Source organism: Tachyglossus aculeatus, chromosome 14 (genome assembly GCF_015852505.1).
Source record: "Tachyglossus aculeatus isolate mTacAcu1 chromosome 14, mTacAcu1.pri, whole genome shotgun sequence".
Taxonomy (NCBI): Eukaryota; Metazoa; Chordata; class Mammalia; order Monotremata; family Tachyglossidae; genus Tachyglossus; species Tachyglossus aculeatus.
This window is the reverse complement of record NC_052079.1, coordinates 30,039,880-30,052,988: the sequence shown is the minus strand read 5'-3', so window position 1 is coordinate 30,052,988 and position 13,109 is coordinate 30,039,880. Positions and strand designations below refer to the sequence as shown.

Sequence of the window (13,109 nt, the reverse complement as noted above, 5' to 3'; positions counted from 1 at the left end):
GCATGGTTCCCACTCCAAGGCATTAAAAGGGATAGGAGAGCCAGGAACACTTTGTCATGTGAAGCAGAGTAGTGTAATAGATAGAGCAAGGGCCTGGGAGCCAGAAGGAGCTGGGTTCTAATTCCAGCTCTGCCACTTGTCTGCTATATGACCTTGGGCAAGTCCCTTCATTTCTTTGTGCCTCCATTACCTTATCTGTAAATGGGGATTGTGACTGTGAGTCCCATGTGGGAAAGGACTGTGCCCAACCTGAAAACCTTGTAGCTACCCCAGCACTTGTGCTTGGCACATACCATTATTATTATTATTTGGAACTATGCTCTCACATCCTGCTCATCTAGGCTCACCTATCCCTAGTGATGCTCTCTAGGTTGATCCATGCACATCTCAGAAATGTTTGGATCAGAGGGATTGATAGTAGGGGCAGAATGGAGACCTCTTGGAAGCATAGGAGAATTCCAATTTTGTAGGAACTGGGTGATCCTGCTTGGTACACCCCAGATATGACTTCTCCCCTCACTTGAAGCAACTGCACTGTAACCTATGTGGCTCCATATTTTTGATCTGTGCCACAAACAGAAGTTAGTTCTTGTCAGAGCTCAAGAAAGAAGCATGATCTACATGAAAATCTGCAGCCCACAGCATCTATCACCAAAAGTGCAAGTCCATAAATTATTGTGTTTGTATGTGAGGAATTTTTCTTTCTCTATGGTTCAAATGTGGAGGGCTTCATCTAGTAAATGGCCACAATAATTTTGAGGGTTTGGGTTTGGAATCTTTGCTGAAGAAGTCACATTAAAGTGGTCCATCATCTTCTTCATTGCCCAACAGTCCATTGTTTGGAGTGATTTTCTCCCATGTTTTAAGGATGTTAATAATAATAGTAATAATAATAACTGGAAAATTTGTTAAGCTCTATGTGCCAAGCACTATACTAAGCACTGGGTTAGAAACAAGGTCACCAGACCACAGTCATTTTCCCACAGAGAGACCAGGTATTTCATTCTCATTACACTGATGAGGAATCTGAAGCCCAGAGCAGCTAAGTGACTTGCCCAAGGTGACACAACAGGCAAGTGGAAAATATACTGTTACTTTTAGTTGCTCCATATGATAATCAAACTTAAGTTGACCTTGGAGCAAGTGTTTGGGTTTTCTACTGTCATCCATAGTCTCTGGTTTTGGTCTTTGGAGTAATAGACATACTGGTTTACTAAGACCCAATATGATCTTTAGCCTGTTAAAATGGGGAAGGTGGATTGATGGAGGACTTCACAATGACATAGTTCACTTCACTGTTTTCCCCCATCTCTTTTATGCTTCCCTAGAGATGAGAGGAATTCCTGGAACATTTGTACACAGCTGAGCTATTTTCCCAGCGATGTGCTAGTGCCCATCTGCTGCTATGAACAGGTCCCTTTCTATTGCAACTGGGCATTCCTGTGGAAAGTAGAGAAAAGAAGAAAAAAAAAGTTCCTCTTGCCTCCACATCAGAACATGAAATAATTAAAGGGACTGTTATGCTAGATTAGTCTTGCAGGCTCTGTATTCCTGTTTTGCCATCATTCTATTAATCTCACAATTTTCAAATGATAGTGATACTTAATTTTATTGTACTTGAATGTTTTCTCATTCATTTTAATTCTAAACCCCAAGGCTGAAATGTAAAAATCTATTTTGATATGGAGCACACTTTCCATTTCATTTGCTCTGGGTGCAATAAGGGAGTGGTGAGTGTTGTTAATTATCATCTGTAGTTTTTATTGAACACATACTGTGTGCAGAGCACTGCTGTAAGGGGAGACTGGAGTACAGTGGCTTTATCTCTATTAAGGACCCAGGATTGGTGAATTTGATCTCCAATCCAAGTAACTCAGACCTATCTGGTTTAGTTGGTGACACCCAACAAAAGCTTTAACTCACCATATATATTTTTATGGGGTAGTATTTATTCCTCGAAACATCACATATACAAACATGCATTTTAAATTTTATAGATTGTTGAAAATATTTATCATGCACAGACGTTCTGTGTCTTTTTTTAAAAAATTAAGTTTCTAGCACTATGCCAAAATAAATCAAGTTTTAGAGAATAAATCATCCTTGAGGAAACAGAGGGTCAAAGAATGAGAAATGTATTTTCTATCAAACTTGGTCACAAACTGAGTTTTTCTACAAATAATTCTGTATGCCTTTCACTTCCTCTGATCTATTGAAATGGTAAAAATCTTAATAGTGTCCCATGCTAAGAGATTTGGGGTTATTCTATGTGGATTTTGCCTTCAGATTTGAAAGTCTGTACTTTCACGATGGCTTTATCTCTTGGCAAGTGATAAATGATCAGCAGCCAAAAGTTATGCTTTCTTTCTCATTCATCATGTTAAAGTGATATTCAGTAATTAGGCTTCTGTTTTTGTTTTGCCTCCAATCACAGCCAAGTGATCTAAGGAAACATCGACGAAAGGTACAGTGAATCATTTTTATAAATTAGCAATTTGAAAGCTTGCTATTATGTCATCTGCATTTTATTCACCCTCGAGTTTAATATATGGGAACCTGTCAAGCTAGAAAAGTCACAGGAAATCAGCCATGAAAAGAGTGAGAAAAGCATTAGGTGAATTCAGGGGTTTCTTAGTATTTGACTATGATCTCTTACTCAAGTAGCCTGTGTATTTAATAGCTAGTCTCCTTTGCTAAATAGCAGTATTTTAGAATGATTTCACCATAAGGCTTCAAAACCCATGCCTCTGATACGTCAAAATCAAATGTGTGTTTGGTATTGATAGCTTTTCACCCTGTTTCTAAAGATCTTCATGGGGGCAGGTCTCACAAACTAGTTTACATTCTTGAATGTCCTTTTTCATAGTTTATTTTCCTACTGAGACATGTAGACTTTTCCGTTTTGAACTTCTTGGATTTTCAAAACTTTGTTTTTTGGCCAATTCTCTGAGAATTTTGAAGTTTACCAGTGTTGAGCACCATAACTTGACAGATTTAATTAATCTTCTCTCTATGCCAGTATTCAAATCACCGGTACAAACAGTGAATAACATCGGGACCAGAAAATTGCTCTGGAAACATCACCTCTTCTGCCAGTTTGGCTTGCTAACTCTTCCTTGGTATAGTCCTTCCTTGAGCCAATAGTTTCTGATCAACTAAACCTCATCAATAGTTTCATGTTCCTGTGCCTTTCCTGGGCGTAAAAGACACAGAAACTTGTGGATGTGGTCAATCAATCAATCAATCGTATTTATTGAGCACTTACTGTGTGCAGAGCACTGTACTAAGCGCTTGGGAAGTACAAGTTGGCCACATATACAGTCCCTACCCAACAGTGGGCTCTCAGTCTAAAAAGTGGGCTCACAGTCTAAAATGACAGCAGTATTTTCCTTAACATAGGATTTGAAAAAAACTCAATTCCCACAATTTACTGGAAGTAGGTAGAAGTAGAAATGGACACCAGTAACCTACTCATGACCAAAGAGGTGCTGAGATTTACTGAGCAAAGCCTGGCAATTTAACATCCATGTGATTTAACGTATTTAGGGTGTGTTTGTCTTGGCAAAGCAAGTTGGTACTGTTCCACCGTCCTGAGGTGAATGTTTCCTTTTTGCATCTTTCCTAATATTGAATGCTAAATTTCCAATCTGTAGTTTTCAATCATGAGCCTTTTACTTCCTCTGGTAATTTCACAATGACTTCACCGAGTTATAGAATAATTATCGTGAAGTCCCACCAACTTCAAAGCATCCATATTTTTGCTTTTATCTTTGATCAGTACTCACTAAATTGTCATTTCCTACCCTGCCATTTCAGTTTTGTTTTTGTTTTTAATGGTATTTTTTCAGAGTTTACTATGTGTGCCAGGCACTGTCCTAAGCACTGGGGTAGGTACAAGATAATCAAGTTGGACCCAATCTCAGTGCCTCACAGTCTTAATTCCCATTGCACAGAGAAGTTAAGTGATGTACCCGAGGTCACACAGCAGACAGATGGCAGAGCCGGGATTAGAACCCCAGGTTTTCTGACCCCCAGCCCCGTGCTCTTTCCAATAGACCACACTGCTTCCCTGTTGTGACACTGTTGGAATCTTTACCTTAATCAGCTGGATAGTTGAATTTTTTTTCCTTCAAAAGAAGTGAAGCATAGTTTAAGCAGCATAAATCTTGGCATTTCTATTTAGATGACAGATTCTGCCATTTTAACCAAGGCATTTTGTGTTCTGACAAAACCAGTCTCTGTCTTCTAGACCAAACTGGTCTTCATCTCCTATGAAACAATAATCCGAAAATTTCAGTCCAATTTATGTAAATTGACTCACTGGTTATTATGTGATCAGGTGCATGTTTTAAATATTTAAAACTATCCTACTGACTGGGCTATTTAGTTCTCCAATAACAGACATGAGGACAGTTTAATATTTTCAGTAGACAATGTTTATATTCTCAATCAATCCGTCATATTTAATGACCTCATACTGTATGCAGAGCACTATACTAAGCGCTCGGGAAAGCACAATATAACAGAGTTGGTAGACACATTCCCTGCTCATAACGAGCTTAGAGTCTAGGGGACTGTAAATGCAAGATTTGTATTTTACCACATTTTCATTTCATCCAACTCAACTCATGGTTTGATCCGCAGATTGCAGTGGTGGAAGAAGATGGTCGTGAAGATAAAGCGACAATAAAATGTGAAACTTCTCCTCCTCCCACACCTCGAGCTATCCGAATGACTCACACCCTTCCTTCTTCCTACCACACAGATGCCCGAAGGTGAGATCATAGGGCTCATGCTGGTTCCCTGCTTTATATCTGTTGCCACAGACACTACAAAAAGACAGACTGAGGAGTGTTAAATCATCACTGTCATCATCAATGGTGTATTTATTGAATGTTTACCAAGCACTGTACTAAGTGCTTGGGAGAGTACAGTACGACAGAGTTGGCAGATACATTCCCTGCCCAGAGCAAGCTTACAGTCTAGAGGGGGAGATAGACATTAATATAAATTAATAATTTGTAATATATAATTTATAGGTAGGTATGTAAGTTAAATTAATATCTAAGAGCCATTTGTAACTCAAGATAAAGTTTGGTTGAATATTTAAAGTTCTCCAAAGGTGAAAGATCATACTGCTTTAACTAAGAGCACGGTGCCTCTACTCTCCTTTACTCACAAGATATTAGACAACGACCTTCTGGACCCGCTACTCAAACATATCTTAGTACAACACTTAGTATAGTGCTCAGCACACAGTAAGTGCTCAATAAATATGATTGAATGAATGAATCACAACGGAAACCCATCCATTCAGAACTTGAGCTCTATTGCTCAACCCCGGTCTTGACTGCTAATATTTTCCCATAGCACTGTGGCCCAATGGATAGAGCACAAATCTGGGAGTAGAGCCTGGATTCTAATTCCACTCCACCATTTGTTTGCTCAGTGACCTTGAGAAAGTAACTTAACTTCTTTGTGCCTCACTTACCTCATCTTTAAAATGGGGGTTAAGACTGTAAGCCCTATGTGGGACAGGGACTGTGTCCAACCTGATTAGCTTGTATCTACCCCAGGGCTTAGAACAGTGCTTGGCACATAGCACTGAACAAATACCATTGTTGTTGTTATTGTTATTATTTTAAACAAGCACTTCTGAGACCCTAATGAAGTTTTTAGAGTACAGAGAACATGATTTTAGCAGCAAAACTCTTTTACAAGAAGTGTAGGGAGCATCTTCTTTTAGTTGTTTTCATAGCAGTCCTCACTTTTGCCAACAGCAGCAAAAAGAGTGGAATATACTCTTTTTTAATGGCATTTGTGAAGTGCCTACCGTGTGCCAAGCACTGTACTAAGCGCTGGGGTAGATACAGGTCAATTAGCTTGGACACAGTCCCCATCCCACAGAGGGCTCACAGCCTTAGTCTCCATTATGCAGATGAGGTAACTCAGGCCCAGAGAAGTGAAGTGACTTGCCCTAGATCACACAGCAGACAAGTGGTGGAGCCAGGATTAGAACCAAGTCCTTCTGACTCCCAGGACCATGCTCTATCCACAAGGCACATTGTATAATGTGGAGTCTACCCCAACATGGCTAAACTACTTTCGCGTAGCAGTTCTTTTCAAACAAAAATCTTCATAAGGAATGGGAGAGAGAGGCAAATGAAAAAATAGCACCACGTGCTACAAACAACAAACATGACAACACTACAGGAGACAGCCTTTTTGTGTGCACAGCGTATCTGGGGCTGTGGGTCTCAGGTTGCCTTTTCAAGCTCACGTGCTGCTGTGGATGATTCTTCTAGTGCATGAGACTCAAGATATGGTCTACCAGATAGGTCATGTTAGGGCACTTTTTCCTCAACCATTGCCTTCATCAATGGGGTAAAACAGGATAGTGCATTAGGTCTGGATCTCTTTCACATATTCATTCAATTGCATTTATTGATCACTTACTGTACTAAGCGCTTGGGAAAGTACAATTCAACAATGAACAGTGGCATTCCCTGCCCACAATGAGTTTACAGTCTAGAGGATGAGCTTACATTCTACAACAGCCACGCTTGATGACATAATTCCCGGTTGCTTACGTTAGAAACCAAGTCCAGTTTTTTTGGAAATTCTTCAAATTCAATTGACTACAAGCATCTTTAATCATCCAGAACAGGAGTTGCTATAAGAGGTGCTCATGCTTAAAGCTCTTTTGGCAATCAGGTGAGAACCAGGGAATAATCAATCAATCAATAGATGGTATTTGCTGAGTGCTTAATAGGCACTGAGTACTGTACTAAGCACTTGAGAGAGTGCAGTACAACAGAATTAGCAGACATGCCCTGCTCAAAGTCTTGATGAGCCTGAAGAAAAAACAAAGAAGGTTATGGACAGGCTTTCACCTTTTAGGAAATTTTATAACTAAACCAAACCAAGTACTGAATTAAGAATATAATAATAATGGTACTTGTTAAGTGCTTTCAATGAGCCAAGCACTATAGAAGTTGCTGCAGTAGGTGCAAAATTATCAGATTGGATATAGTCCTTGTCCCATATGGGGCTCACAGTTTAAACAGGAGGAACATCCTGTGATTTACATTGGCAACATCCAACTCAACCACGTTGTAGAATTTTATTACCTAGGTACCTAGATATACTTGTAGCTCCAATGAGGCAAGAATAAAGAAGTAGAAAACAAATGAACAAGTCCAGCATATTCTTTGAAGGGTTTGGCACCAGCATATCATCATGCTTTTATCCAAATTCAAGTCCCAGGGAGCTATAGAGTTGACAACATTCTATGTGGGTGTGAGATGGCACCAACACATCTAGCTTCTTGATTTGTTCCCCATCTGTCACCTATAAGTCATATTATATACGAATTGGAAAGCTGGGGTCTCAGACAACAGAGTTCCTCCAGCTTTGATTGGACAGGATATACTAAGACAATTGTTGACATTAACAATCATAAGTATGATGATGATGATATTTCTTAAGTACTTTCTATGTGTCAAGCACTTCTAAGCGCCGGAGTAGATATAACCGGTTATCAGGTTAGATGCCGTCCCTGTCCAACATGGAGTTCACAGTCCTAATCCTCTTTTTACAGCTTAGGTAACTGAGGCAAAGAGAAGTTAAGGGACTTGCCCAAAGTCACATAGCAGGAAGATGGCAGAGCCAGGATTAAAACACACATCCTCTGCTTCCCAGGCTCTCTGCTAGGCCACTACTATATAGCGAGCTATGTAGGGAAAAGGAAAGCAGCTTCTCATAGGAAATGCAAACCAGTTGCAGTAGATACAGCTCAGTCAATATGCCAGAACAGTTAGGAGACAACTGTTGCAGACTAAGCAGGTGTGCTGTGACCGAAGCAGAAGTTGTGAGATGATTGTGAGAACAGCAACAGTAGTTGGGAACAGCAAATATATCAGGATAGAAGGGGGTTTTGCTTCTCTGTTGCTGTACTCAACAGCATAACACCAGGAACACACTTCTAGCATAAACACAAAGCCTGAGCAAGGGAAAGAGCCCAAAGTAGGATATATGTGCTAAATTTTGAAGCAGCATGGTGTAGTGGAGAGAGCATGGGTCAGAAGGTCATGGGTTCTAATCCAGACTCAGCTACTTGTCTGCTCTGTGACTTTGGGAAAGGCACCTCTCTTCTCTGTGCTTCAGTTAGCTCATCTGCAAAATAGGGGTTGAGATTGTGAACCCCACATGGAACAGGCACTGTGACCAACTTGATTTGCTTGTATCCTCTTCAGCGCTTAGAATAGTGCCTGGTACAGAATAAGTGCTTAACATTTGTCATCATCATTAGAAGGGCCCCAACTGCTTAATTGGCTCCCATTTTTTTAATGGTATTTTTTTTCCAAGTGTCAAGCACTGTACTAAACGCTGGGGTAGATATATAATCAGGTTGTAGAAAGGCAGTGTTCCCCTGAGGCTCACAATCTTAATATCCATTTTCAGATGAGGTAACTTAGGCACAGAGAGGTTAAGTGACTTGCCCAAGGTCTCACAGCAGACAAGTGGCTTAGCTGGGATTAAAGCCCTGGTCCTTTAACTCCCATTCCCAGAGAGAGCTCTGCAAGGCCTAACAGATAGGGCATGGACCTGGTTTCTAATCCCAGCTCCGCCACTTGTCTGCTGTGTGACCTTAGGCAAATCACTTCATTTCTCTGTTCCTCAGTGACCTCTTTTGTAAAATGGGGATTAAGACCATGGGAAATGGACTGTGTCCAACCTGATTCGCCTGTATCCACCCCAGTGCTTAGTACAGTGCCTGTCACATAGTAGGTGCTTAACAAATACCACAATTATTATTATTATTACTATTATGTGCTGCTAAGGAAATCATCAAGTGATCTCTAAAACAGTGTGGAATAATTCAAAGGGTACCACCCAAATGCCTTAAAAGTAAATTGATTAGGTTCAAACACTGAGGACAGAAAAGTTGGGAACAATAGTTTGGAAGAACTAATAATTGATAATTCTTTAGTGATGGGATTTAGTCTTTCCATCGTTACGTAGGAAGAAATCAGCACATTCGAATGAGGGGAAGGTGACTTTTCAGGTAGTTATTTCATGTTGTATGGTTCTGTTGAAAAAAAATCCCTGAGAGAATGGTGAAGCAAAGGGAACAGATCAGCGTGGCTCAGTGGAAAGAGCACGGGCTTTGGAGTCAGAGGTCATGGGTTTGAATCCCAGCTCCGCCACATGTCTGCTGTGTGACCTTGGGCAAGTCACTTAACTTCTCTGACCCTCAGTTACCTCACCTGTAAAATGGGGATTGACTGTGAGCCCCACGTGGGACAACCTGATCATCATCTTGTATCCCCTCCAGTGCTTAGAACAGTGCTTTGCACATAGTAAACGCTTAACAAATGCCATTATTATTATTATTATTTTTATTATTTTGGAGAAAGAGAAGCTAAATATATTGGCATCGTGAGATCCCACAGCTAAAGGAAAGATATTAAAGGCTGGTACTTGCCAAAGGAAACCTAGTGCCTAGTCAGATTTCAGCAGATATTCCTCCAGGTTTTTTTTCTTTTATGGTATCTGTTAAGTGCTTACTATGTGCCAAGCACTGTACTGAGCACTGGGTTAGATACAAGTTAATCAAGTTGGACACAGTCTGGGTCCCACATAAGCCTCCCAGTCTTCATCCCCATTATACAGATGAGGTAACTGAGACCCAGAGAATTGAAGGGACTCTCCCAAGGTCACACAGCATAGAAGTGGTGGTGTTATTAGAAGAGATTAGAACCCAGGTCCTTTTCACTCCCAGGCTGGTGCTCTATCCACTAGGCCATGTGGCTTCTTTATTTTTAAAGTTCCATTTTGAAAGAATAATCAGCACATTTTGGTACTAGATGAACAGTGCAAAGGTGAACAGTTTTCTCACTTCTTTTACAGCAGTTTGTCTGTGTCTCTGGAACCAGAAAGCCTTGGTCTTGGCAGTGTCAGCAGCAGTCAGGATTCACTCCATAAAGCCCCCAAGAAGAAAGGAATAAAATCCTCAATAGGACGTTTGTTTGGAAAAAAGGAAAAGGCCCGACTTGGACAGCTCAGTAAGTAATTGCCTCCTAACCATCATTTTTCCCAACCAGACTTATATGTTCATGTAGCAATAATAATAATAATTGTGGTACTTAAGGTCCTACTATAAGCCAAGCACCGTACTAAGTGCTAGGGTAGATCCAAGATAATCAGTCTTTGTCCCACATGGCCTTTAAGGTCTAAGGTGGAGGGAAAACAGATATTTAATCCCCATTTTCAGATGATACTGAAGCTCAAAGAAATTAAGTGATAGCCCAAGGTTTCACAGCAGGCAAACTATAGAACTGGGATTAGAAACCAGGTCCTGATGTATTTGACTACTCCTGTTGAATTCCAAAGAAACTAATTTGGCACTGATAGCCTCTTTTCATCAATATAACAAATTTCCCCTAGTATTGCTTGAAGAAGGAAGAAATTTATCAGGATTTCTGTTTCCTCAACTGTCTTGTCCTTGATACAGTCATGCCTAGAATCTTAACTATCAGAACTTCTGTCTGTATAACCAAACCCAGAGCAGACTCTGAAAATAACAATAGTAAAAAGAACCTATCCCCTCCTCTCCTTCCCTCCCCCCTTCTCCCCAACCATCTCCACTCCCTCCAGCAGCAACCTAGGAGAGAAGAGGAGATGGTTGAATATCCAAAAGCTGCCAGGAGATCACTGAGGAGCTGGCTGTATATTTTCTAAAAAAAAAATGTTTTTGAGTAATTAGAAAAAGCATTTGAAACCCCTGTTTTAAATAACACTCCAAGGAAACAAACACCTGGGTTATGCTTCTTCTCTTAGTTCATTAGTTCATTTACCCAGTAAAAATATAAGGAACCTGGAAACAGTTGATAGCTAAAAAAAATCTGTCCAGAACCCCTAGATTTCCACTGTTTCCCAAAATCATTAGTCTGGCTGACAGCCTGACTCTGGGGGCTGGTCTGGATCCCCTCCTTTCCCTCCCTCCCCCCTTCTCCCCAACCGTCTCCACACCTTCCAGCAGCCATCTGGGAGAGAAGAGGAAATGGTTGAATGCCCAAAAGCTACCAGGAGATCACTGAGGAGCTGGCTGTATATTTTCTAAATAAAATATTTTTGAATAATCAGAGTTTTTGAGTAATGGAAAATGCATTGCCACAAATGTTGCAATGTCTGGCAACATGTGTTAGAGTTGTCAGAGTGACAATAGTTGCAAGGCAATATAAGTATTACAGAGAGGGGAGATGGTCTTCCCTAATCTCCCATAACCATGGTGCTGAAATAAAATAAAATAAAATCCAGTTTCTTTTTGTTGTTGTTCGGTGGGGGCGGGGGGAGCAAATTTCTGTCACATGGGAGATGAAAGTTTACTGTAGGAAATAATAATGGTAATAATGATGATGGTATTATGCTGGGGTAGATTCATGTGAGTCAGGTTGGGCACAGCCCCTGTCTCACACAGGGCTCACTGTCTAAGAGGGAGGAAGAACAGGTACTTTATCCCTTTATACAGAGAAGGAAACAAACACAGAGAAGTTAAATGACTTTGCCATGGTCACATAGCTTGCAAGGGTGAAGCTGGGATTAGGCCTCAGGTAATAATGGTATTTGTTAAATGCTCTGTGCCAGATACTGTGCTAAGCGCTGGGGTGGATACAAGCAAATCATGTGGGACACAGTCCCGGCCCCACAAGGGGTTCCCACTCTTAATATCTATTTTACAGATGAGATTACTGAGGCACAGAGAAGGTAGGTCCAACTCAATTTGCTTGTATCCACTCCAGCACTTAGTACAGTGTCTGGCACATAGCAAGCATTTAACAAATACTATTGTTATTATTATTGTTATTATTATTGTTATTATTTACCTAAGGTCACACAGCAGACAAATGGCAGAGAAGGGATTAGAACCCAGGTCCTCTTACTCCCAGACCCATGCTCTATCCACTAGGCAACTTTGCTTCTCCTGAATCACTATCCTGTGCACATTCCAATGGGCCATGCTGCCTTCCATGTAGCCCAGGATTTCCATGACCCAAGAGAGCCTGAGTCATGGGTCATGCAGCTTCTGATATAGTTTTCCAATTTGTCAGTTGTCTTCATTTCATAACAATAATAGCTGAAATTTAATTTACCAATCAATTAGGTCCTGCATCTAATGTTAAATGGACACTTTTTTATAATGTCTTCTTTTTTGTCTCCAAAGATAGTAAGGAAAACTCTACCCATTTTAGCTTCTTGTTTCAGTGCCTCATAGTTTACTGGGCTTAATAAAGCCAGTTGTACTGGTCTACACAACAGTTCCTTGCTTTCCCAGGGTGAAAACTGCACAGAAAATCAGTAACCGCAGGACACGGTTGTGCAATCAGTTAAATGATTAAGTGTTCATCAGCAAGCCTACCATATCCTCTCAGGAGCTGTGTTTCTTGGACAAATCATCCGTTAGACTAAGAAATTGCAGGGCAACACAAGGGGATAAAAACTCATGCTGGTAATAGGAAATGGAGTGTGTGAACCTCTCTTGCAGTTCCATCGGTAGTATTGATGGCATTTGAGAGATGCTTATTACGCGCCAAGCACTGGGATAAGCTTGGAAGCGGCATGACCTAGTGATGAGAGTGCAGGGCTGGGAGTCCTAGAACCCGGGTTTGAATTCCAACTCCACCACTTTCCTGCTGTGTGACCTTGAGCAAGTCACTTAAATTCATTGGACTTTGGTTTCCTCATTTGTATAAGGAACTATACAAATTTTTATATTTGAGCCTCATGTGCGACAGGGACTGCATCGAACCTGATTCACTTGTGTCTACTCTGGCACTTAGTACAGTGCCTGGCACATAGTAATCACTTAAGAAATACCGTCAAAAAACACTCCTCTGCCTCCAGTGTTCCCTGCTCCTCAGTAACCAGGTAGGTCCATGGGGGGGCTTGACAGAGAGATATGTCATACCTATAAGAGTATTGGTCTTTGATCGGTATGCAGGGTGTCATTATTTGCTTATTGATTAGCTAATAGTAAGACTACCTTACCCTAGTGTGGGTCTTTTACTGGGCTAATATTGCTTGTGAAAGAATGGGGCCTGTAAAAT

At 40.8% G+C, this 13,109-nt stretch overlaps 1 protein-coding gene across 4 annotated transcripts in view; it reads left to right on the top strand.

Moving 5' to 3' along the window:
* The window catches only part of PPFIA2 (PTPRF interacting protein alpha 2), a 455,622-nt gene that overhangs the window by 373,538 nt on the left and 68,975 nt on the right, over positions 1-13,109 (top strand). For all 4 annotated transcript variants that reach the window (XM_038756973.1, XM_038756972.1, XM_038756975.1 and 1 more), the window contains 3 exons: positions 2,435-2,464; positions 4,645-4,775; positions 9,913-10,067. In XM_038756973.1, coding sequence (XP_038612901.1) covers positions 2,435-2,464; positions 4,645-4,775; positions 9,913-10,067 — 316 coding nt within the window. The remainder of the gene's footprint in view (positions 1-2,434; positions 2,465-4,644; positions 4,776-9,912; positions 10,068-13,109) is intronic.